Source organism: Chamaea fasciata, unplaced genomic scaffold (genome assembly GCF_029207755.1).
Source record: "Chamaea fasciata isolate MVZ Bird 193981 ecotype frontalis unplaced genomic scaffold, bChaFas1.0.hap1 SCAF_1, whole genome shotgun sequence".
Lineage (NCBI taxonomy): Eukaryota > Metazoa > Chordata > Aves > Passeriformes > Sylviidae > Chamaea > Chamaea fasciata.
Window position 1 is genome coordinate 33233401 of NW_027094086.1, and position 23329 is coordinate 33256729.

General features: G+C 39.3%; 1 protein-coding gene across 1 annotated transcript in view; it reads left to right on the top strand.

Annotated features, from left to right (window-relative positions):
• The first annotated feature begins 258 nt into the window (after nt 1-258).
• The window catches only part of EYA1 (EYA transcriptional coactivator and phosphatase 1), an 86778-nt gene continuing 63707 nt past the window's right edge, over nt 259-23329 (top strand). The window contains exons 1-7 of the mRNA XM_066180273.1: nt 259-282; nt 5818-5867; nt 7289-7416; nt 9263-9325; nt 18310-18390; nt 20264-20333; nt 20708-20853. Coding sequence (XP_066036370.1) covers nt 7293-7416; nt 9263-9325; nt 18310-18390; nt 20264-20333; nt 20708-20853 — 484 coding nt within the window. The 5' untranslated portion in view covers nt 259-282; nt 5818-5867; nt 7289-7292. The remainder of the gene's footprint in view (nt 283-5817; nt 5868-7288; nt 7417-9262; nt 9326-18309; nt 18391-20263; nt 20334-20707; nt 20854-23329) is intronic.

Consider the following 23329-nt stretch of genomic DNA (forward strand, 5'->3'; position numbering starts at 1 on the left):
AAGCAGAGGGGGAAAAAAAAAAAAAAAAAAAGAAAAAAAAAAAAGGCGAAGGGGAGTGAGAAGGAAAGCGGGCGCGGGAGCGGTAGCGTGCCCCCAGGCACTGCCTGGGCAGACTCACGAGGCTGAGCAAACAGACGGCGGGGCTGCCGGCAGCCTCCCTTGGCTGCGCTTTGTCTGCCCAGCCCCGGCCCGGCGCGGCCCGGCCCCGGGGCGCTCCTGCCCCGCCGCGCCATGGGAGGCGCGGCCGCCGCGCTCTGACCCGCGAAGCTGCGCGCCGGCACCGTGAGTACGGGGCGCGGGCACTGACAGCGGGGCAGCGGGCCGGGAGAACCGGGAGGACGGCACCGGGAAAGGGGGCCGCTGCAGCAGCCTGGCTGCCCAGGAGAGCGGGGTCCCGCGGCGGCGGGGCCGGGCGGCGCGTATGGGCAGCGGCGCTTTCCGCGCGTCCTGCCGCTCCGGAGGAGAGCGGCGCTCAATTATAAATCACTGGGCGCAGCAGTTAATTTTGGCCGTAGTTCAGGCTGGGGTTTGTAGGCTTCCCACAAAACAGATGTTAGGAGGTTCTGTTTATTGTGATCGGCCAGGTTTGGGGATTCTCCCGTTTGATTTCTTCGAGTGCTAATGGTTCTGCACATAGGAGTAACGTGATGGGGAGATGTTGAATGGGGGGTGGAAATAGACACGTACTGTACGAAACCAGCAGACCTTGTTGAAAGAGACTTGAGAGCGTGAGAAAAATAATAAAAAAAAAAAATTGGGAGGAAGAATGCCTGACAGAGACAGGCATTCGACAGTGCTTTCTGAAGCAGGAAATCCTTTTGCTTAATATGTTTAAATTTTCCAAACACCAAAGAAAACATGCAGATCCCCACAGGAGAGCTTTTCAAGATGACAGAATAAACATCTACACAACGGAAATATTTGACGTTTATTGACATTTTAGGTGGCTTATTTAGAACGGTGATCTTAGAACAAGGAAGTGAAAGACCTTCTGAAGTCTCATTAAATTTACGTCTTGCTTTTGAGCAACCAAGACCCACCAAACATTCACTCGGTGTTTCAAACACCAAGAGGAAGGACTACCCTTTACAATGCAAGATTGAGTCTGGAAAAGGAAAGGTGTTAGTGCACTTAAAAATGTTTCTTTGAAGGTGTCTTGGTGCGTTTTTTGCTTTCTTCTGTACGCAAATGTTCAAAACTGAGGTAAGCGGAAGAGATAAAGGCTATCCGGGAAAATAAAATGATAGTGTGTTTCATGTAGTTTGTTTAAATTTAAAAATGAGCACCAGGAGAAATTTGGAATAAGAAGTGGAAATGTGGTGTAGTGTATCATTGGAAGTTTTTAATGTTAGATACCATGTATAGAGATTATTTTATTTTCCAGCCCATACTGAGATGGTTCGCAAAACATCTGCCAGAACACCGACTACTGGTTTGAGGTGTCAAATAAATTAATAGTATATATATGGATATGTCTGTGTAAAAGTACATATATGTGTGTTTATACACATTGCAGAACTTTAGGTATATAAACACATATGCACACAGCGTTTTCATGTTGCTCACAAACCCATGACATGCAGTTTTTAGCCAAGCACCTCAGTGCTGTCAGAGTTTTCGCAAGGCCTGGAAGGGTCTGGAAATGAGCAGCCATCCCCTCTCAGCAGTTCTGTGCAGTGACAGAGGACTTGAGTCATGCTTCACCTTAGGAGAAAAAAAGAATGAGTAATCATTTTGTTTGAATTGCAATAAGTATTTCTCAGGAGCCAAAAAAAATCTTGGAAAAGCAGAAAGACATTCTTAAATGGCTGGTCATAATAGAAGCATTGTCACATTGTAGTACTTCTTTCTTAAAGGGAAGAAAGTGTTGGGATTTCAAAATGTTTCATTGATGAGTGTATGAAATGAGCACACAGGATAGCACTTTAGAAGAATTTAAACTGGTAATTAAAAATTAAATAACTGCAATTACCCACTTTTGCTTTAATAAGTACAATTTGTCTTTGATGTGAATATCTAGTGAAAAAGCCCAACCTCTTCCCTTGGAGCCTAGCAATACATGATTATTGGAAGAGTGAAAGCATTACCAAATTTCCTGGGTTGCCAGCAAGGTGCCTTTCTGCAGCCAGTTTGCATTTTAGTTTTGTAACGTTTTGGCTGTTGAAGCCATTGTGTCGGTAGATACTGTGTCCTTCTTTTAGGGAGGTAAAGAGTGCTGTTGGGAAAAAAGTCCCTTTCTCTCCCTCCCTCCACCCCTTCCTAAAAATGACAGGGGTTTTTTGGTTTGGTTGGGGTTTTTTTTGCCTAAGAAGGAACACCCTCATTTGAAAACTGCCATTGTCTTTGAAATTTGCTTCTTTAAAGTAGAACTGTATTTTAAGAGAAAATGTGTGTGCTGGCTATAGTTTTCTGAGTTAAATTCTTATTTTCACTTCAAAAATTTCTTTTCAGCTGGAAAAATGTTTTAAATTATAGCCATTAAAAAAATTGCTCCTAGCAAGCAAAAATACTGTGGAGAAGCTGTAATTTAGACAAGTACCTACATTTTATTTGCTTTGTGCTGCTGAAATTTAGAATCCCTTCCCATTTACAGTTTACTTTTCACAGAACATTATTAACTTTTTGGCTTCATACATGATCTTCTGTCAGATGCTTTTGATTTGTAATTTAACAAAGTATAATAAACAGTGCAAAAGTCATGAATTTTCCTCTGCATCCTGAGCTCTGTGGTAGGGAAAATGTGATAAAATGTGTACCTTGAGTCTTGTTTGATGATCTCTCAAAGCAAGTTTGCCTTCTGGAAATAATTTCTGGGGTTGAAGAGCATGGTATTAACAGATTTAATGTGGCTATTCAATGGATTGGTGGAGTACTATGTGAGGTTTAACAAAATGAGAGAGACAAATTGAACATCAACAAAACCTACATCTGTGAAGAATTATAAATTTAATTAGAAAAAAGGGCAAACTTAAAAGACCTCATTAACTAATCAGAATTTGATGTTACTGGTTTAAGATTCTTAAATGGATGAATTTTAAGTAGCTTTGCTATCATTGTCCTTTTTTTTCTCGCCATGTACTACATAGTGCCCAATCTGCAATCTGTATTAAGGAGAAAGATGTGAATGTTACTGACAAAAATTAAATTATATAGAGCAATGTTTTTGAGGTATTAAGAAGAACGTGTATGCCATTTAGCATGTAAGGCTTTTTTAGTTTAAGTAGAGCACTGAGTATGAAGGGGGTGTGACAGCTCTCTCTCTCTCTCTCTCTCTCTTTTTTTTTTTTTTTTTTTTTTTAATGACCCATTTCTGTCTGGGTAAGGCAAAGCATTTGGGTTTTTTTCCCCCACTTTTTTTTTTTTTTTTTTTTTTTTGATATGTGACTTATGTTGCCAAACTTCAATTATCCAGAAACCTGTTGACAAAATGGGAATATATGAGAGAAAGCACAAGCTCACACCACCCAGAAATGTTTTTATTCTATGAACTAACTGGTCGTCACAAGTGTGGTTCCTTACTACATTGTAATTTTGTACTGCACATAAAAAACTGAAAGCATGTGAAGTGTAGCATTTTGTAAACTGTAACTAATTTCACTCACATCTGTGTCTAATTGTTGTCTGCATTCGCATTCTTGAGAGTAGATTTATTTTTCCTGGACCACTCTGTGGATTCAGCTGACCAGCCTAAGTGAGGATTAGTTGTTTTAAAGTTATTTTGATTAAAGAGTCATTTTTAAATTTGGTAACGTGCAACACATGGTTTAAATAATCCTTGAGACACAAAGGAATATATCTAAAGTATGTCTAATGAAAATGAAAATTGTGGATATGAACTTTCACAAATCATAGAGTGTTGGAGGACATTTAAGGTATGTATTTAATTCACTTTGAATGAGATAGTTATTTTTTTTTGCCCTGTCCAACAAATACATAAATGAGATCTTTCTTGCTATGCACATACATGAACATGTATATATTTATAGAATGTATATATTTTCAAATGTACAGAAGTTACTATTTTTGTAAAAATTTGGTACTTAAAATAGTGAGGACTACATTTTTTAAATTTTAATTATGTATGAATAATTGTGTAGTGCATGGTGGAAAATATCTTTTAGTTAAAGCATCCATTTGAAAAAGGATGTTTTTTCTGTTATAAAAAGATGGATTTTAAAAGATCTTGTGCAAGAGAGAGTGAAGATAGCTCTGTAGGCAAACTTAGTTCTCACCTATAATTTTTTCCAGGTGTTTAGAAGTAACAGCAGAAGCATATCCTAAGGCACTCCGCAGCAGTTTCTGGGGTAAAGAACTAAGGGGGGGGGAAAAAAATCCTTAAACCAAAATGCACAGTTTTGACTGTATCTGCTAGTCTAGTTTGATTTGGCATGCAACGATGTATTGAAAAGCGTGTTATGCAGTACTTTAAGTACCCAGTTATAAAAAGATTGATGTTTTTCAGCATGCATTATTGCATGCTTCTTGACATCATTTGTAATGTTCTTCCTTGCCTGACTACCCCTAGCAGTTGTTTACTCTTGCTCGTAGTAATTCTGTCTGTGATTAAAAATAACAAAAAACCCACCCTACAGACACATAAGTAGGATTTGCTCGGATGATTTTTATGGCACTTAAAATGCCTCATCTCCCTTGTCTTTGCTCTGTGATCATTTAAGAGATGTCGGTTCAGGTTGAGTGGAAACGCACAAGAAACATCCTCACTGCAGACATTAAGAGGGATATATACCTTGCCCAGAGAAGCTTTCGTGTGCTTTTAAGCTAATAGTGTCAAGCAGTGTATTTCCACCTGAATTTTATCACCTGCTGACGATTGTTACTGGCTAGAGTTTGTTAGTAAAGCAACAGTGTTTTTCTGATGGAATATGAAAACTACTACTCACCTGAGTTATGAAAGGAATAATTTTATTAAACTAAAAAATTATCGGTGGGCTTCCCAGTGGAAAAAGATTCCTTTTCTTCATGAGTGACCTCAGAGGTAAATGCTACAGCTTCCTCCCATTTATTTACCCAGAAGTGTCATTTTAAGTAATTTTATTGGAAATCTCATTAGCAACTGGAATTTTTAGGATTAAGACTATGCAATAATGCGTGGAGTTTTTATTTTAATTTGACCTGGCTGGAGATGGGCTTCTTTTTAGAGATGGTCCTGTAAGGCTGTTGGCTACATAGTGAAGGTCTTTACCATAGGTAGGCTTGCCCCTTGTTATTCTCTACACCTCCCCCCCCCCCAAAAAAAAAAAAATAACATCAGCATCTCCAGCTTGCCTTTGGGGTGGGCTTGACTTGTGGGTTCCCTGTGGCCCAGGCACAGAGGAAGGATGGCCAAGAGCAAAGGAAGAAGAAGACCAGTGTGATGAGGGCAAGGATCCGTGGCGACCGAGAGAGAAAGGAGAGATGAGAAGAGGCGAGGATGCTGAGGGGTTCGGGGCAGGAGCAGCTGGCGCGGGCGGCGCGGCGGGGTTACCTTTGCGGGGTGCAGGGCAGAGCCGAGCCGAGCCGTGCCGGGGGAGGGAGGAGTGAGCCCCTCTGCAGCTGTCACGGGCCCCTGATGAATCACTATCCCGTCACTTGGCTGCCGTCCCCTGGCGCGGGGAGGAGGGAGAGAGACCTGCCGGGGAAACAACAGTTGAGCCTTCAATTTAAAGACAATATGCCTTTCAGGGGCACTGCACCCTCCTCCTCTCCCTTTGGGTTTAAAGGACAGAATTGTCATCCCTAGTGATATCCTTTCTTTAAATTAAGGCCTCGTAGTAAAGTGGAGTAATAGAAGCTTCTGTTTGTTTCCCTGGTTTACAGGTGCAGAAGTCCCAAACCAGTTCAGATGTTGCTGTTTCCTCGAGCTGCAGGTAAGGATTTGACAAAAAATTGCTAATTTTTTGCAAGCCTTCTATTATTGGGGGTTTTTTTTTTTTGAACTTTAAGTGGCAAGTAAAATATTTATTCTTGTTTCCCACATTAAGCAGATGAATAAGTGCTGGGAGTGTAGCTTTTACATGTGTGCAACCAAGTCTGTAAACCATAAGCACGTAACTTTTTCACTAAATTGTTTGAGTTTATATTCGATGCTGGCATTTTGAACTCATCTCAATATCAGCTTCTTCTTTTTGTGTAGATTGTTTTAGGTAGAGAAATATTAAGTGAAGGATCTATGTTTAGAACTTGTGATAAAATTTCAGTTAAAATACAAAAGCTTTGTACCTGAAATGACACTTAGGATATTTATACCATTGCTGCAGGAGTAATTTTATATATAATTTTAATAGTCTTTAAAAGAGCCTAAGCATTTCTTTTAAACTGAAAAATTACTGGTTCAAATGCCTTGGGGCACAGTAACCTGTGAAGTTTCTACTGGGAGCAGTTACTTCATATGAGTACGTCAAATAACAATATCAAAAGTTTTTAGGTATAAAGGAACAGAAGGATAAAATACTGCAGTCATAAGCCCCAGCATCAACCAAGGCATATGTCATGGTGGTGATGACCATTGGCCTTTTAATACAAGGCTATTGAAAGCACAAATCTGAAATATTCAGCTGCTTTTGTGCCGCTTAAACATTTAATTTTTGCTTTAGATGGGAACTGCTCTTTTCTCATTTTGACCAAGCAACAGCTGCTGAGGTGCAGCAGAGTGCTGAGGCACACTAACGCCTGTATGGATTCACTGTATGTCGGTCGTATCCCTTTCCAATTGGGCACGCTTTATGTAATCCACAAAGAAAACAAGTGAGCAGACATAATAATGTTTTAATGCTGCATTTGTTTCAAAGGAAACAGAGGAACAATTAAGTAGTTTGCCAGAGTAAACACATACATCAGGAATATCTCATTCCCTGTCAGTAGATGATAGGTTTCCACAATTGCTTCGAGTGTTTTATTTGTTTTGGAGGCCCATTATATTGCCACTGAGTGGTAAATCTTGAAAAAGCAGTGTTAATTTGTTTTTAAGAGAGTATATGTCTTCATATGTTGGTGATTCTATCTTTGTATATATTTTAAAAATACGTGATTACATCAATTTTTAAAGCGCAGTGCTTGGAATTTAAGTTTTGTTTAGTAACAAGCTGCAAAAATAATTATAGTAGCTGGCCAGTCGTGTGGGACTATAACATGAGTTAAGCACTGGAAAAGATCAAGTTGGGAGAAGTAGTTAATTTTTTACTAAGTGTTTCTGGGATGCTGATAAATAGCAGGCTGCATCTCATAAAGGCAGTTCCTCTGTAATCCATGTTGACTTATGTCACTAAAACTAGTTGCATCTTGTTTTCAGGTCTATGGAAATGCAGGATCTAGCCAGCCCACATAGACGACTAAGTGGTAGTAGTGAATCCCCCAGTGGTCCAAAACTTGATAACTCCCATATAAATAATAATTCCATGACACCCAATGGCACAGAAGGTGAGCCAGCCTTTTTTTGTTTTTTTTTTAAATGTTACATGATTTGTTTTCTCTCCTTGTTGCTTTGGTGTTCTTACAGTCAGCAAACTATATAATGTTTTACTATTTTAGGTGTTCTGTGTTTATTCATATGGCACATAAAGGCAATGTTCAATGTTTATCAGTAGTTACTATTATCAAGTTTCAGCAATAGCTTTCATTACAGGTTTATGTTTCTTTCATGGAGTTTGAATGGACTGAGCAGGTAGTATGTGCAGAGCTTAAATTGAAAAAAAAAAAAAAAAACCAACAGAAAAGGAAGTTTAATGATGAGAGAAGAAAAGTAGGTGTTTACAATTGCCATAGTACAGAATGTAACTTTTCAGTCTTTTTTTTCTATTTTGGTATTTATTTATGTTCTCACTTTTTGCAAGTTCCTAAGGCTATGAGAATTTTGTCAAGTAGGCTAATAAAAATGAGTGTTGAAAGTTCCTCAGGCTAGCTTGCTGCTCTGATGGAGTGGCCAAAATTCAAACAGGTGTAGTAATTCAATGGGGTAAACTGATACCTATTTCTCAAGAAGCAGTCAGGCAGTTGATAAGTTATGTTTGTTCTCAGTAGAATACTAACAACAGAACAACCTGACAGCTTTTCCAGTAATATAATACATCTATAATGCATATAATAATACGTATAATGAAACACAGAAGGGTTTGTACAACAAGCAGCAAAAAAAATGCCCTTTCCTGTGGCATTTCTATGGCAATAGCGGGAAAGATCATACATGACATTTGACTGGCTGTATGAACAGAGACCTAATGCATTACTAGAAAAGAGAGTCAATGCAGATTCAGTATTGCTCTTCAGTATAAATGTATAGGTAAATTGCTACAACTGTTGTAGAAAAGATATGCCTTTTTTTTTTTTTTTTCCCCTAGGAACTGGGTTGTAGTAGTGCTGTCAGACTCTTTAGGATTATGGACATGCGTTGCATTTTTCCAGGAAAGGCACATGTCAATCAAACAGATGTTGTCCCCTCCTCAATTCCCCAAATATCTCTGTTATTCATTGTAATTGGAGTCCTTGGTAGTGGGGACAGTTTATGGGTTATCAGATTAACAGGAACTTGTGCCAGACTTGTGTGTAATTTTCTTTTTGCTATTGCTGTAAAAGTATTGCTTCAATCAAATATTAAGCCGTTTGGAAAAAAAAAAATCACAACCTTTGTAAAGGATAAATAAAGTGCCTGTTGTGCTCATGGAGTTTAAGCAGGAAAATATTTTATGTCCATAAATGAGTCTTCTTCCTTAAAAATACACAAGTATGTTATTATATTTTTATAGCATATTACCAGGTATGTACCACTTTTGGTACAGGATAAAATTGCCCTTTCAAATTAAAATTCCTCTAGCTCACAGAAGCCTTTGTTGTAAACTTCTTGAGGTTTTCTACCTTCTGTATAACTTGAAGGTTCTTTTGTAGCACAAAAATAGGGGGTGTTCCTTGAAACACTGAAAGATGTTCATCATCTGACTTGACTTTTTGTTCAACATGTAGTGCCATGTGCATACACTCTGAGAAATGCTTAAGATTACTTTGTCAGGAAACGAGGTATAGGTGGTATCTATCTATTAATTCACTGACCTCAGGGAGAAAATAATTTTGGAAATAATACCCAAACTTCTAGGTAGGTATCAGAGTTTATTGAAGAAAGTCAGTTGAACCGTGGTAAATTTATCTGACACTAGAACTTTGCAGTTTAAAAGAATTTGGAGTGAATTCTACCCAGAAAGCTCTAATTTGCAATACATGTTTGCCTCCTGAGATGAAGCCAAACGGTTTTCTTTTGTTTGCCCTTTTCCCTCAGGTGACATGACCCTCCTCAGCACTGCAGACTGGTTGCTCAGCCCTAGCACACAGAGCCCTGCAGGTTTGGGTGCTGCAGGCGTGGGCACTCCGCATGCGATTTCAGATGTTGCTCCAAAAGTGTCCCGAGAGATAGCTTGTGCTTGGCCGTTCTGCTCTAAGCTCTCTAATTTGAAAATTCCTGTCTCTGATTGCTCTTAAGTGACAAAGAAGGAAAAGGTTTTCAAAGAAACTAGTAGAATAATTTATTTCTGAATGAGATGTGTGCCAAGAGACAGAATTTGTGAGTGAAGCAGATGCCTGAGAATCTGAAGGTGGAATTTTTGCTGCTAATCTGTTTTATCTTGAGAAAATGTTTTGTTAGGCTCCTTGAGCTGCTAAAGAGAGTTAAGAAAGAGTGGAGTGAATGAAGCAAAAGTTTCCTATTTTTTTAAAGAAGGGTGAAGTAGAATTATTTTTTCTGGGACTCTTGAAGCAGAATCCTGCTGAGACACAGGTGGCTGACTGTAAGGTTGCGGTTTTATGGGCTCACCAAACACCTCTTTCTAGATGCTGCAGTGTGGTTTGTTTGTTGCACATGCAGTGGAGATGTGGGCTGCTGAATCTTCACATGTCAATTATAATATGTGAAACCAGTTGCCATGTACACATTCTCTCTAATGTGAAAGAGCCCTCCTTCTCTAGCATAAGAGATCTACGTGAGATCTACATAAGAGATTCACGTGACCGAGAAGCAGGGCCTCTAGGTATTTGCATGTTATAAATATCTTGTAAAGATATGTTAAATTTGATTTGACTATGGGTGTGATTTTGACAGGTTTCCATACCCTGAAGCACAGGATATGTTCTCTAGATGAGGGGAGGGGAAGAAAAAAGGAGGAGAAAAAATACCTGTCCCAAAGTGAAATGGCTGCATTTCAAACAAATGTTCATTAATTCCTCTAAGGCACGTTTTCAGACTTGTCTTCTATTGATGTTTTTCTGCAAGAGGATGTGGTTGGAAGATAGCTCACTTTGTTAGCTAATGTTTTTAGCTTCACACTTAGCTGTAAGTTTTCAAAGCACTGAATGGGGATTTGGTTGTGCGATTGAGTCTGAATTTGGTCTCTACATGCAGCTTTTATATAATAACTCTTTGTGTGCTTAATTTCACTTTGACAGAGCAAAATTCTTCTCTTGACCAGGCAGCATAGTCTTCACTGATGGGGAAGTAACAAGGAAATTATAGACCTTGACCAGACAGAAATTTCCCAGGATAAATGCAGAGGACTAAAATGTCTGGCTAAAGGCACGCAGAAAAACCTGTCCTAGTATGCCAAGGGGATGCTGATTATAGAAATACTACAGTATTTGAGGTTTTTGCATTCTCTTTAAAAGTATTTCTGCAAAATACCTTCTATTGTAGATAAAAACAGGTGCTGAACATCATAAAAATTATGGCCCTGTACAACTTGCCTAAGAGAATCTCTTAAAAAATGATTAGAGTAGACATCAAAATGTTCACAGTTTTGCCTTATCTCTAATCTTCCTTTGTCAGTGAATTGCCATGGCGGGTTGATACTGAAGGAGTTAAAGCAACAATAACAACGGAAGCTCATAAAATTGCCATTCATTAAGTTTTATCAGACAGCTGGTGGCTATTCCAACACAGTGCCCACTTTGGTAGATACCCTTTCAAGGGGAAAGGCCATGAGTAATCAGTAAATTTGAAAGGAGTAGGAAATCTGTTTTCCATGGCAGACAACTGCATCCAGTTTCTGCCTATGGAGATCCTTACTTTTATCTTAAGACTGTAAATCAAACCTGATGGATGGCATAGAGTGAGAAACAGAAGCCTGTGGCCCATCATGATGATGTTTTATGCAACTGGAATGGAAAAGAATAGATGAGGACTGGGGGAAGGAGCTGTTATTTTCTGAGCAACTACTCTTCATTCATTTAAGGAATACAGACCTGCCACTGCCCTTTTATTTGAATGTTCAAGAAGGAAGGAGGGAAGGCAGTGTCATATCAAGTGGGAAGGGAAATGGATAACAAATTGAAGATCAGATTTTCAAAGATACATAGAAAGGGAGGCTTCAAAGGGAGTTGGACATCAAAAATCCTTTGGAAAAAAATGACTCTCACTCTTTGAGTACCTGCTGCAACATGAGAATGAGATCTGACACAAAGGCAGTCAAAGCTCTCCACTATGAGACTATCTGATTTGTGGCCATTGAAAAGGTTGTTTTAAGTCTGGTGAACATAAATCCATCTTTGGGGGTTCAAAAAGCACTGTGTGGTATGTTTGCTGTCAAGTTTCAGTATTACAGAATGAAGAAAAAATTGTTTTTAGTATTTCCTAAAGTAATGGGGGAGTGAGATGTGAAATCTATAGAGAGGGTGGAGCTGGTTGTTGTTATGGCGTGTGTTGTAGATTTCTCTAAGTAAATGATATTTCTATAAATTATATTTCTTGAAATTCTAGCAATACTTTGTAGCACTCAAAATAGTCTTTCAGTACTGCAATTAAGCAATTCCCATGGGCAGTGAGTGATGTTTAGTTTATTCTTATTTTTTACATTTTTTGTATTTTTGTGTGCTTTGGAATGCAAAGTTGTTGTAGGTGATCAGACAATCAGGAACTAGCTTCTGGTGGTTCTGGTTGGATTCTGGTTCCTTCTAATTACTCATTTCTGATGTTCCTGCTAATTATGTATGCTGAAATTTCTGTACTTGTGTTTGCAATAAGGAGCTTGATGGTATGAAACTTGTAATTGATACCTCCATATTTAGACATCCTGAAATAATAGCATACTAAAGGTAGATGTAGTATTTGCCTTTCAGTAGGGTATTAGCATCAAGGGTTGTGGATGTTGACTTCTTTACTCACCCCAGAAGAGTACAAGAGGACTGTTTGGCCAGAGGCAAAAACTGCAGAGGTCCTGGGCTCCCAAAAGCAAGCTGGGGGGTCTGTAGAGGCTGCTAAGATTCTTCCACCTGATTCTAGAGGATAAAAATCAGATATGGCCGATTTGTGTGAAGGCAAGGGGCTGACTTGGACTATCCTTTCTTCCCTGCTCTTCACCTTTTTTTCCTTGCTGTATTACATTGGCTTCCTTCCAGACTCTTTGTTTTACCTGTGCTTTTATTCTCCTGCTTCACCAGGAGTCTTTCTTTCCTGAGCACATGTAGCATAATGCTCTATTATTCCTCTTTCATAGGCACTTGGCCAGTGAAATTACTTGTCCACTTCTCTGCTGACTCAGTCAAGCAACTCCTGTTGCAAGGCCTTGAGGAGGAGACTGGCTAATAAATATTTATGTACTTACTGTCTTTTCTATATGTATGTGCATACAATTTTGAAAGAGTCTCTATTTCAGTTTCTTCCGTTAAGTTTTTCCTGAAAGAAAGGACCTCATTTAAGTGATTAGTTAATAGCAATACTGATTCCCACAGGCATTTAAAATAAACAAAATACTCTAAATGACAAATTACTTTAATAAAAAGGGAAATCTTAGAAGCACCATTATTTTAATATAATTTATTTTTGAAAACTTCTCAGAGATGTTCACAGCACATGCTATTTCAGACTGCGGATGAAGCGTGGTAGTGTGAGAGCACTCTCTGAGTGTGTCTGAGGGTCCCAGACCTCCACGTGCACAGTAGTAGTGCACAGGCTGTGGGATTTCAAGGACCTGTGAGGATGTCCACTTCTTTACTGAAAACTGGCCACAGCACATCGTTCTAGAGGTAGTGTCTTTCCAGTGGGACCAACCTGTTATGCACGTGTGTGTACCATTTTCCATACATTTTTGTATGGAATCACATCATTGTGTGATTCCATACAAAAATATCATGTGAAATGCCATGTGTCATATGCCTGGCCAGTAATACAGATGAGAAGGAAATCCAGCCCCAGCTGTCACTGTGCACCTGCAGAAGGAACAGAAGTAGAAAATCTTAGTCAGCGATCACACCTTAACAGGGTAGTATTGGAAGAGCCTTACAGCTTCAGACTTGTGGTTTGATGATTTAGCATTTGCACTTGCATCTTATAATCTTCTGATGGATTTTGCTTGCCCCAAGTAGATAAAAAAGCATGAAACTTGGTTGCACTTCGAGGTTAGCCATGTCATTTGACCCCTCTGTCACCAGGTTTGATGGAACAAGCTAGGGAATTTGCTGCTGCTGGTGCTGGCTGGAGGGGAATGGAATTAGCACTATCACTATTTGTCCAGGTGAATTTGGCTTTAAGTCTGTCAGTCCTGGAGTTCAGACACTGGCCAAATGTAGAGCATATTTCCCATTTATGAAAAGTCCCACTTGCTTTGTCATTGTGCTTCTGTCTTCATGAGATAGTCTTGTGTCTTGTACACCTAAATGGCAGAGCAGGCATGACTTCTCCATGCTGCTCTCTTGTTCACTTGAAGATGTCCATGTTCCTAGAAGGTAGTGAAGGCAACCTTCTTTGCCCTTAATGGCTGGGCCTGTGTTGTTTTTTGGCTATTTTGTCTGGCTTTGGTTAAAGAATATGAATAATGTTCATGACCACTGCAAATTGTTAAACATATGCATGGCCAGATTCCCAATTGAAAAGAGGAAAAGAAGAAAAGGAAATAGAATACTCCGTGACACTTCTAAAAGGATTGGTTTGGGATATATGCTGCCTCCATTTGCAGAGCTGAGATACAAACATTTGGTAAAATTGGACATATGAGTGTGAATAAAATAAGGGATAAGAACCTTAGTTTGACAAAGATACTCTTATCTCCCAGCTGCAGTGAATTTTAACCCATGACTGTACTCGTCAGATAAATATCCAAGTTGAATCTTGCTTAGCTGGTATTAATACTATCCACCCTTGTCTATCCAGATGCTTCTGAATTTTCTTTCTGATTTTGCACTGCAGCAGTGACACCATTTCTTTGTAAATTTAAGGTTTTCACTGCTAGATGAGGAGGTATGAGGATGTTAAAGCTCTTTCACCTGAAATGCATAACGTAAGAGGGTCATGGGGGTGTATGTGGTAAAGCCTAAGTATTAGCCACAGCCCAAACACTGGAGAAGTTTTGAAGCCTCTCACATCAGAGAAGGGGAAAGCAGGGAACAGTCTGGGCTTGAACTAGAATGTGCTGCTTTGAGCAGGGACTTTCTTTGAAAAGCATACAAAAATTTAGGCTGGAAATTACCTTCTGGTAGTTTCCAGACAATGAGATTCAGGAAGAGTTCTCTGCTTTGAGAAGCAGTAACAAGGAAGTTTATCAGGCTTCATGGTCAGAAGCTGGTGATTTGATAATCTGTGATAGGAAGAGACAGTAATATCCTGGGTAGGAATTAGTATAATTGAGCAACCTGTAACCTTTTTATAATTGCAAGATTCTTCACTACAGACAGAGGACTGTTTGAATAAAATAATGGAAAATATCATCAGCTTAGAGGTTCAAGGTAGAATTTTTATCTTGTTGTTAGTAAAAATTATCTTTATGCTTCCAGGTGAACTTTGGGCTTCTATAGTGAGTACAGAAAGAGGATAGTGTCAAGCAAAACAGTGTGTGAATAGCAGTTGATACATAAAGTACTTAATCAAGATTTACATGGTATTTAGTTACTACTATTTTTTGAAGACGAGACCAGCCAAAATAGGGCAGGAGAATATGTTTTTATGTATGTGTATAAATAAACTAACCACCACAATTACTTTGTTTAGTCTCTTGTAGCCCATGAACACTGAGTGATGTCAGCCAGGAATAATTTCATTTTGCCCACTTTTGTGTAAAATACAAAGAATATAACATCATAGTGTTACTTCAATCTGAAAACTGCAAAATTAAAACCAATTTAATGTTAGGCACGTTTGCAATATTTCTGTTCTGATTTAATGTATATGGCATAGCTGTCAACAAAAATGAGTTCAGCCTTATATGTATTTCATGTAATAAAAGCAATATTTAAAAGATATTTTAAAACCTTACTTTTTGCATGCTGGAAGGTGCAAATCTTTATGAGGTAGTCCTACAATTTCTGTGTTAGGAGTAGCCAAATACTAGGTCTCAAAATCCGTATTTAAAATAGTCAGCATCTCAGTCCTCGTAACACTACTGATATATATATATACCAGGAACTGCATGACAAGCTGTGAACTCAGAAAGTTGTTACTTGGCCAGTGAACCACATGAACTTGTGGGTTCTGGTCTCAAGTGTTCTCTCTCAACCGAGTTCAGAAACTGCCATATAAGTCATTTTTAAATCACCTTTTGCTATACAGCTGACTGAACAGGACACATTGCACTTGCAGTCTCTGAATTCCTTTAGAAGAAAAATCTTAACAATCTACGTAACATTAGATCAGCAGTTGTGATTCTCTGATTTTTTTTCTTTTTTTTCTCCAAGTTAACATTTGTGCTGTTATCTGCTACTCCTTTTTTTTTACTGTTGAGTGTGTTTTCTTACACAGTTTCTTTTTGTCTTTTTAGAATCTCACAAATGACTAGAAGCAAAAAATAAGGAGAAAAAAATATCTCTATTGACATAATTTCTTAAGCTCCTTGATACATAAACCAAATCTGAATCCTTAGTTCTAAATAAACACTGACTTTTTGCAGCAGATTAAGAAGACATTGGTCTGCTTCCTGAACTTCTTGTTGATAGTCTATTACAAGAGTGGTTTGGGTGGCACTAAAACTCAGTAGTACTTTGCTAAATCAGAGTCTGTCTCTAGAATTCAAGTCTGATGATTCTGCACCTCTGTAAAGGTCAGTTTTGATAAAGGAGCAGCAGAAATGGTAACTTTCCTGTGTCACTTTCCACTGTCTCTGCCACAGCTGAGCATGGTCTTGGCTGTTACTGTCAAGCTTGCAATGTGTGTTGTCTAGCTGCGGCAATATTCCCACTCATTTCCCAGTGTCATCATGTGAAAGCTTAGGACACGTCACAGAAATGCTAATTGTCATGGAAAATGTGAAGAGTTGAAATCCAGAGCACCCGTAAGCAGCATGTGGCTGAGCCAAATCTGTGCTCATCCAAAGCCTAGCTTCCTTGGACAGCTCCATATGTCTCTCATCATAGATATGGATGACTCATGTGCTGCTGGGATAGACTGTGAGACTTGTATTCTTAGGCAGTCGTTTTGCAGTTCTCTTTCCCCGTGATTCTGGGGTGAAATATGCTCCATTGCAGGTCAGTTTTGCCTTGGACAAACAAGAGACCTTTCTTTGCAGTAAGAGTACATGTAAATATTTCTTACAGGTAAACCCGTGGCTATTCTTCTCAGTTTATTTCTTTGTGTAGCAAGATTTCATCCTCTTAAATGTGCTTAGGCTGATAGAAGGAAATATGCAGCAATTTTCAGGCATTTTGATTAAAGTGCTTGGGGAATGGAGAGTTTTTCAGTACCTATTCATCTTTATTAAATTCCCAACTATCTGTGACACAGAAGTTCATTAAGGTTGTGGTTTTTTCTGAGGACAGCATTTTAGGGCATATATGGTAGTTTCTGAAAAATTACTTGTGACGGACACTTTGCAATAAATATTTCATTTTATCTGTGTGTTAGACTTCCAGTACTTAGTCATTAAATGGATGGAGAATAACTTACAGGCTGTATTTTTAAGAAATACCTTTGTATTAGAGTTATGGTTCAGATCATGAGCGCTCTTTTGGAGTGAATCTCATGGCCACCTTTTCTCACCACATTAATTCCCCTTGGGGAGTGTCTTGGACTTCACATGTTTCAAAAAAGCTGCTTCGCGGAAGTGCAGCTAATGTTCTCAAGTTGAATAACTGCTCTCAGAAATGCCCAGCCTCTGGACACTGGGCCTTCTGCCTCAACCGTTTCACTTCATGAAACTTTCCTAAGTGGAGTGCAATGCTTGTTAATGTAGACATAGCAGAGTTTTGTATGCAGCTAAGCGCTGACCTCCCAAGTTAGCAGGCAAAAATCCTGCATGAGGGTCAAAAGAAAATAATGGACGATTAGTAAAATCTTGAGAGATTTCTTACAAATCCCATGAAGGAGGCTTGGTGAAAGAAATAGAAATGCAGAAATAAGAATGTGGACTGGCAATGGAAAAAAAGGTCTTGTGTGAAAAGAGGGAAGTCCCTTTGCCTCACCCCTTCCAAACTTGGTACCAAAGGTTTCTGCTAGTGTTGGTTGTAATTCCTGAGCACACGTGTATAGACAAACTATATAGGAAGTAGCTATTGGTGCCTATTTTGCATACATGCCAAGTCAGCCCCATCCTTGCTCTTTGGATCAGGATTCTGTCCTGAACCTAACATTACAGACTTTGGACGAGACTGATAGAGAGGGAAAATGTTTATTTACTTGAGGTTTTATTAAAAGGCATTAATTGATTATTAATTATGAATCTGCATGACACGGGCAATAATCTCTTGGTCTCTTTCTTTCTTACTCTCAGACAGCTGTGTTATGTTGTGGGTGCAGAGGGATAAAATGTAAAAGCATTCTTTGAAGTATTTGGTGAGGACTGTGTCCTCTTTTTTTATTCAGGGTTGTTGAGTATAAAGTTGATTTTCATTTTGAGAGAAGAAATCCACCACAAGAAAAGTGTTTTACTTCATCACAAATTCTTAATTTTCCTCTGAAAAATTATTTAATTTGAAACAAAATTTGAACGGCCTTCAGCGAAAACCATTTAAAAATTATTTCTTCTTCTGTCTTATTCAATTTGCTGTCTTTCAAGCCTGTAAATGCTGTGTGACCCGATCTAAATGTGGATCCTTATTGTTAGGTCTGCGGGATTAAGAGGAATCAGAACAGGTGCAGAGAGTTGCATGGGGACTTCTGGTTTGTTACAGTGGCTCTTATTCCTTGGGGACAGGAATAACCCTCTTGATCATCTTATATTTATGTGTAAATCATAGCTGCCAGTATTTTGCATTGTTTGTATACACAGATACATAAAATGCAAAATATCGATAGCCATGATTTAGAACATTTTTGGCAGATTTTTGTTTAATTGAGTTTGTGTTTGTAGTGAGTGTGTGTGCATGTGCCTGCAAAAATATTAGGAGCATATGGAATATCTTCTCTTTATATTTCTGTAGTTAAAACAGAACCAATGAACAGCAGTGAGATCGCTACTACTACTACCACAGACGGGTCTTTAGACAATTTCTCAGGATCAGGTAAGGAATAAACAGAAGTTTCAAACTCGGCATTTTTTTCATTTATTGTTTTCTTATCTCACGTGGTCTAACCTGTGCACCTTTCTTAAAAAGCCTTTTGTACTTTCCAGCTTGTGCCTATTTCTGTTAATTTTAGTCTAAGTCTACAGGAGTTTTCCCCAAGTAAGGAGCATTACAGTATCAGGCTTATAATGTCCATTGGTGTCTTTGGTGGGAGTCTCACTAGGGAGTATTCTGGCGCAGAGTAATTACTGTTTGTTTTCCGTGAGTAAACGTACATGCCTCTGTGATTATTATTCTAATTGAGGGGTGGGCCTTCCTCACTTATTGTAATTTATTATTACCAAAGTATTCATTCTTTTGTCAGGCTTCTTTTCTTAGAGGAAGCCAAATGCATCTTAGCTTCTGACATACAGGAACTGTGAGAACAGCCTAAGGTGTTTGCTCAGTTTTGCACACCCGTGGACTAACTGTGGTATTTCTAACACATTGGTTTTACGGTGCAAATCAAATCAGAAAAGGTTCTAATAATATATTGCGGAATTATATATCCGTACTAGCAAAATTTGACGTCTCACAGCCAGTCAGACTCCTGGTAGCCAGCCCTTTCATGGTCTTGTCACAGCCTTAGTTTTCTGCACAGACTGTTGAGTATGAAAGCATCAAGCCTGAAAGACCAAAGAAAGGTTTCTAAGGTATTTTAATTCTCTGAAAGAAAAAAATGTGGTGTGTACGTAATAGTAACTACTTACATCTGTGGTGACCTGAATAAAGGTTGGACATTTGGCATATCTGCAGCCCCACAGGCCACAGAAAAGAAAAATTATCGAGTGTAGAAGGCACAGAAAGAGGCTCCCTGCTTCCCTCCCAGAGTGTAAGGATGATGGATTTTCCCTCTAGCTGGCCGGGAAGGGGGTAGCTGGTGAGGAGTAATTACGCATGCCTTGTTTATTTCCAAGCACTTAGCAATAAGTCCTGTTGTTTCTCGGGCTGTCTGATTTTACAGTAGTCTCATAACCCGCCGCTGACCCTTTCCTGGCAAAGACTTCCGAGCCCACCTTGGGACCTAGAGGAGAAGTGACATCCAGACAGTAACCAGAGAGGGAAGGGCTCCCAAAAATATTGCCCCGAGCAGAGTAGGCAAGCAGAACTGCCGCACTCTGAGCAGCACCCAGAAATGCTGACAGAAATGAGCTGGGCTGCTGGAAGGCTCCGTGTCAGCAGCGCTGCTGGGGCTGACTGGGGAGGGGCTCTCAGTACAGCCTCCTCCGCTTACATGTGTCACCAACAGCATCTGCACCTTGGACATCCCTATGCAATACTGATTTGAAGGGCTGAAAGCATTTTAGACAGCAGATAAGGTGGAAGAAAATAGAAGTGTAATAAGGTAATACATAGCATGTATTAGGAATTATTTTTTTTTAAAGAGGCGCGTGCTCTGATGCGGGCCATATGTTTTCAATCAAGGCAAGCATAAAACTCCTTCATAAAATGTACGTCTTAAAAATTCTGAAAGTTAATAAAATGTTGCACTTGAGATATCAACAACGCTTTGAAAATATGAAGGGAAATATTTCTATCAGGAAATAGGTTGTTTGCATTGAAAATGTTGCCTGTGTGCAACCAAAGAATAAACTATGGCTCAGGAATTGTACAAAGGGGCAATTTAGTATTTGAGATTTGCAATCAAGATTTTATTGTTAAGCATTCCTGTATAGTTCCTCATAAAATATTATTTTCTATCGAAAGTATCAATGATATTTGAATTTAATTAAAATCTTGTTAATACTCTGAAATTCTATTAGGAAAAATAATATTTATCTTTGGTGTGTGTATTTACACTTCTGTATGCTTTCTTTTCTCCTTGGTGCAGCAATTGGAAGCAGTGGTTTCAGCCCAAGACAAACACACCAGTTCTCCCCACCACAGATTTACCCTTCCAAGTATGATATCTTTTTAAAATAATAATAGTACTAGTAATAATAATAACTAGAATAGGCAGATTTTAACCTCATTTAAAATAATAATTGAGTCCATCTGTTAAGCCATAATTTAAACCGCAGCAGCTTCTAGGGAAAAAAAGATTTTTTTTTTTTAATGCTAAGAATGTATTTGAAAAATATTTGTAAAGTTCTTACTTCACTTATTCTTTTATTATTGCTTTCTTATTGTTTTGTCTCTTAAAGTTTCTGTTGTCTAGCGCAGCCTATGATTGTGTGTTAATGAAGCAGCAGGATTATAATAAGGCTAAAAATAAGTGCAGGCATGTCTGTCTAATGCAGTGTTTGTCCTATTTTCTGTCATTTGTAATCAATAGCAGACCCTACCCACATATTCTCCCTACCCCGTCCTCCCAAACGATGGCTGCGTATGGGCAGACACAGTTTACAGCGGGAATGCAGCAAGCCACAGCCTACGCCACCTACCCCCAGCCCGGCCAGCCCTATGGAATCCCTTCCTATGGTAAGAAATCACCATGGTAAATGGTAAATGGTTTCTTTAGAGATAAATGGTTTCTTTAGATCAAGATTGTGTGACCCTTAGGTTAGCGTTTAGTGGGGCAGCTGTGCTCTAGAGCATTTCTTGTGGGAGACTGTTAATTTTCCCACCTTGGGATGAGTGATGCTTAACTTATGTATTAAAGAAATAAAAAGATACTCAAGGAGGTTAACGAATTTTGGGATCAGGAGGAGAAATTCGTTAGCTTTTTGTTGGTGTCATCAAAAATACAGCAGTGAAATGGGAAGAGGAACCTCGGGGCTTCCATGACACAGGCCCAGCCCCTGGAGACTTGCTCAGGGCTCTGCTCTCCAGCAGTGCAGGGGGTTACATCGAGGTGTAAAAGTCTGAATTTCAGCTGATACATATTGCTAGAACCCAGACGAATCTGTGAGGCTGTGCTGATTTTCAGCAGGCAAAAAAAAACTGATTCAAAAATGCCTCCATCAAAAAAAAAAATCTCACTTTACAATGTTTTAAAACTCCCTGGAGGTGAAAATTGAGGTAAATTGCCACTAAAGCTCTGTCTCCCTGATGGAGGAGATAGTACTAAGTAACAAATATTTCCCAAAAAATTTAATTTAAAAACAAGCTGCCATGGGTGAGACCGTTTTCCTGCCAGACTGTCTGCTGGCAGACCACATAGCAGTGCAGCAATGAGGATGCATTATTAGAAAATAGGTCTTATATTCCTTAGGGAGAATATATTAAAAATATACAGTCCATATGCTTTGAGCAGTATATTTGTAAAAATACATTCACATAATGTAAGTTTTATACCAAAAGGACAGAATTCACCATACAAGCTGTTCACTTTAAAACTGTTAAAAGTTTTAAGTGAAAAACTGGTGAATCTCTCATCTTGAAGCCTGCAAGTTGAGAATCCACTGGGTCTCAAGTATATCCTATGGCAGATTATGGTGAACACTAGATAAAAGAAATAGGTTATTTTCCCCCTTACTTTAAAATAGGTTTCTAAGTACAAATTGGAAGTTTCAGTTTCAGTTTGAATGCACATATTTTAAACTTACACAATGAAATGGGGAGTCTTGGACACATGCACAGACATACACACACACACACACAAAAGAGCTCCTGTTGCTGATGAGAGCTTGTCTGCTAATTCCATCTGGATCAGGTGGGATGATAACCTTTTCCCCACCCTGCTTTTGTTGACCTGTTTCTCCTGTGGACACCTCGTGTTCATACTTGGCTGACTGCTAGGCTTGGGCAGTCCAAACAGTGACTTTTTTGGTTTTTTGCTTGGTTCCTCTGGATTAAATCCTGACCTCACTGAAGTCAGCTCTAAAATTCCCACTGACTTCAGCCAGGCCTTGATTTCACTACTTGAGTTTAGCTGTCTCACTGTCGTCGGAGCTGTAATTGAGAGTTGCTTTACTTGGCAACTGCTTGTGGGGGTTAACATGCTTGCCTACTCTTTTGTTTTGGTTTGGTTTTTTGCCTAGTCCATCCCCCCTGCCTAGGACTTCAGATCAATTTGCAATGTTTTACACTGCAGAGCTACTTTTGACCACTGAAATCCTCAGCTCCTGCGCCAAGAGAATTTTTATGTGTTTTATTCTTTTCAGACTTGTGCCTTGTGGGTGGTGCTAAGGTGCTCCTTGCTGATGTATGTTATAGGAGTAATATTTAAAAGCAAATAACTATTAAAAAGTTTTGGGACTTAACATATATTTTTGCATATTTAATGCATGCCATGTAATCTGTGCTCCCAAATAAAATTTGGGAGCATTAGGACACTCATTTGCAATAGGCAAGAACTGAAGCCTTGCTTAGAGCTAAAATTCTACTCTTTGATCTGCAGTTTAGACCCCGTGTACCCTCTGTCTTGCCTTTCTTTCATCCAGACAGAAACCTTACAGCAGTATAAAGGGAGAAGACTTATGCCTATGTGAATGGAAAAACTGAGTTGAGGCCCCTTTCTTTTTGTTTCTTTTCTCTGGGTCTACTGGAAGAAAGAGTATTCGTGAGTTCCTGTATCAGCCTGCCCCAAGTTTTCTCTCTGGAGTTTGGGAAGGTGCTGTCTCAACTGTAGCCTCTTCATTTTTCCAGTTCCCCACCTCCACAGCCATGCAGGCAGGAAGGGGGGTGGAGGGGAATGCCATTGACAGCTGCTGCCCTGGGGCTCCTGTCTCTGCTTCATCTGCAAAGCCCCTGAGGAGGCTGGAGAATTTCCTGAAGCTCTTTCCTCCTGCCTGCTCCAGCACCAGCATCTAGCAAAGGCTTTGCTTACCAGCTTCTTTACTTCCCAGATCCTGGCACTCCTCTTGTGTCACTGTCCCTTCCCACTTCCTTGGGTAGATTAGACTTGGGAGAAGGGAGCATCAAGGTTTGATGAGTGGAGGCTTTCTGGATGAGAGCAAGTGTGTGAGTAAGTCCCAGGAGATGAAAGGCTCTTCATAGCATGGAGGTTTGCAAA